We start from the raw sequence: 2,059 nt of genomic DNA on the forward strand, positions 1-2,059 counted from the left end.
TTAGTTACTACAGCACTGACTCCTGGTTGGCTGCGTGGGTTCAGTAAGGTCTACTCCTCTTCCTCTGGCAGAATTCGCTCCTGGATTCTGTGGTTCGTTCTTTGGCAACGTTTTATCTATTGCCATGAATATTTCATTTACATTCATTGACGTTTTAGCTGATGTCTCCATAAATAATAAACTGTTGTCATCTGCATAGGACTGTGCTTCCTGGAGGTCGACAGCTCTTTTATTTGCGAGGTCAGCCTTGTTTCCTGATAAAGCTATTACAATGTTAGGACCGGCTTGCCTCTGAAGTTCTTTAACCCAGTTTTTGGCTCTGGCAAAGGAGTCCTCGTTCGTGATGTCGTATACAACTATGGCCGCTTGTGCTCCTCTGTAGTACATTGGTGCTAGGCTGTGGGATCTTTCTTGACCAGCTGTATCCCATATTTCAAACTTTACTGTTGTGTCATCAAGACACACAGTTTGGGTTAGAAAAGCAGCCCCGATGGTACTCTCTTGAAATTCATGAAAGTGGCCCTTCACAAAACGAAGCACTAGGCTTGATTTGCCAACAGCAGACTCTCCCAGAAGTACTAGTTTGAACTGGCATATTTTATTTCCAGTATTTGGCCCGTTGGGTCTTGTTGCTCCTCGATTAGCCATGTCCAAATTTGAAAGAAGTCCCTAATTTCAGTCTCTTAAATGAACTTCCAGGATGCAAGATGTCAATTTTTTTTTCTTTCTGGAGGTAAAAAACCTGAGCCTGCAGCGCGCGGAGCCGCGGCGGCGAAGCTTCCAGCTGCAGGTCCCAGGCGGAGCCCGAGAGGCAGATGAGGCTGAGGCAGAGGCTGAGGCTTTGGAGGCGGCGGCGGCGTGTCTTCTCGTCGTGCCGCTCCCCTCAGACTGGACGGTGCGGGGCTTGTGCCGCGGTGCCGCCCCCGTTGGGTTCCGTCTCCGCCTCTCTCCGCTCCGCCTTCCCCTTTCCTTTCTCCTCCTCCGCCGCCGCCGCCGCCGTGGCCGCTCGAGTTCCCACTGATTCTTCCTCCTCCTCCCTCCTCTCCTCAGGCCGGCCGCCGGCTCCTGTGCGAACCAAAACACAAACACTCCAGTCCCAGCGCGGGAGCCACTTCCCTCTATTTTTTAAATTGGAGTTTACTCCATTACACGATGGCCACATGAATAAATATCTTGGAGAATAGTGCTTCTCAGGTTTGTGTTAAAAGTCTATGTGCAGTGAGATAATACACTTAAGCTACTTAGGAATAGTTTTAAGTGGTTAAAGGATTTGTGAGAGAAACTTTGTATCTTTCTGAAGTCTTAACAAAGGGTCTTACATCTACAACATTGAGATCATATTTATTCTGATGCCATTTCTTCCTTTGAGAGAGCTTTTGCTCCAGGGAAAGGCTGGGAATGCAAACCAGTTCTATATTTGGAATCATTCAGTCCTGGCTCCTTTATGTTTCTCCTGATTTCTGCTTGAAACCTTAATAGTTACTGTTTTGACTCATCTCACTTTAACCATTCTTTATCATAATATGCACTGTTAAAAGAAAAAGCTGACACTTTCAATACTATACTTGGAAATCTTGATCCAATCTACCTCTTCATGTAAGTATATTTTCTGCTTTCCATGTTACTATAGCTGACAGTATTGCCAAACTTTTCCAGGACTAGATGTGTCTGTATATCTATAGATAACTTTAGATCTCAACAATATCGAACATGTGAACAATATTGAAGTTGAGATTTCCTGAACATGACACATATCTGTTTATTTTGGTGTTTTAAGATTTTATTTCTTTTCTTTTCTTTTTTTTTTTTTTTTTCTGGCCGTGGCGAGCAGTTTTCAGGATCTCAGTTTCCTTACCAGAGACTGAACCCAGGCCACAGCAGTGAAAGCCTGGAATTCTAACCACTTGGCCACCAGGAAACTGCCTTAAGATTTTATTTCTGAAAAGATTTTGAAGTTTTACCGAAGGGATCTTTCTTATCTTTTCTTAAGTATTTATATTTTTGATGCTATTGTACAAGGTGCTGAAATTGTTTTTATATTCCAATTGTTATTGATGCT

The 2,059-nt window shown here is 43.8% G+C and overlaps 1 protein-coding gene across 2 annotated transcripts; it reads right to left on the minus strand.

The window, feature by feature from the left end:
* Positions 1 to 755, minus strand: LOC130849364 (ras-related protein Rab-5A-like). 2 transcript variants are annotated; one of them, XM_057728201.1, is made up of 2 exons: positions 338 to 755; positions 1 to 214 (listed from the first exon to the last, which is right to left on the minus strand). In XM_057728201.1, exons 1-2 carry the CDS (start codon positions 646 to 648, stop codon positions 1 to 3), a joined length of 525 nt encoding a protein of 174 aa, XP_057584184.1. In that variant the 5' UTR covers positions 649 to 755. The 2 variants fall into 2 exon arrangements, with proteins under 2 accessions (XP_057584184.1, XP_057584183.1); XM_057728200.1 differs by having other exon boundaries at positions 1 to 755.
* Between the last annotated feature and the right edge of the window lie 1,304 nt (positions 756 to 2,059).

The sequence above is a fragment of the Hippopotamus amphibius genome, chromosome 3 (assembly GCF_030028045.1).
Source record: "Hippopotamus amphibius kiboko isolate mHipAmp2 chromosome 3, mHipAmp2.hap2, whole genome shotgun sequence".
NCBI lineage: Eukaryota > Metazoa > Chordata > Mammalia > Artiodactyla > Hippopotamidae > Hippopotamus > Hippopotamus amphibius.

Coding starts and splice junctions, on each gene's coding strand:
- LOC130849364 (XM_057728200.1), bottom strand. CDS start 648: ATGGCTAATCGAGGAGCAACAAGACCCAACGGGCCAAATACTGGAAAT.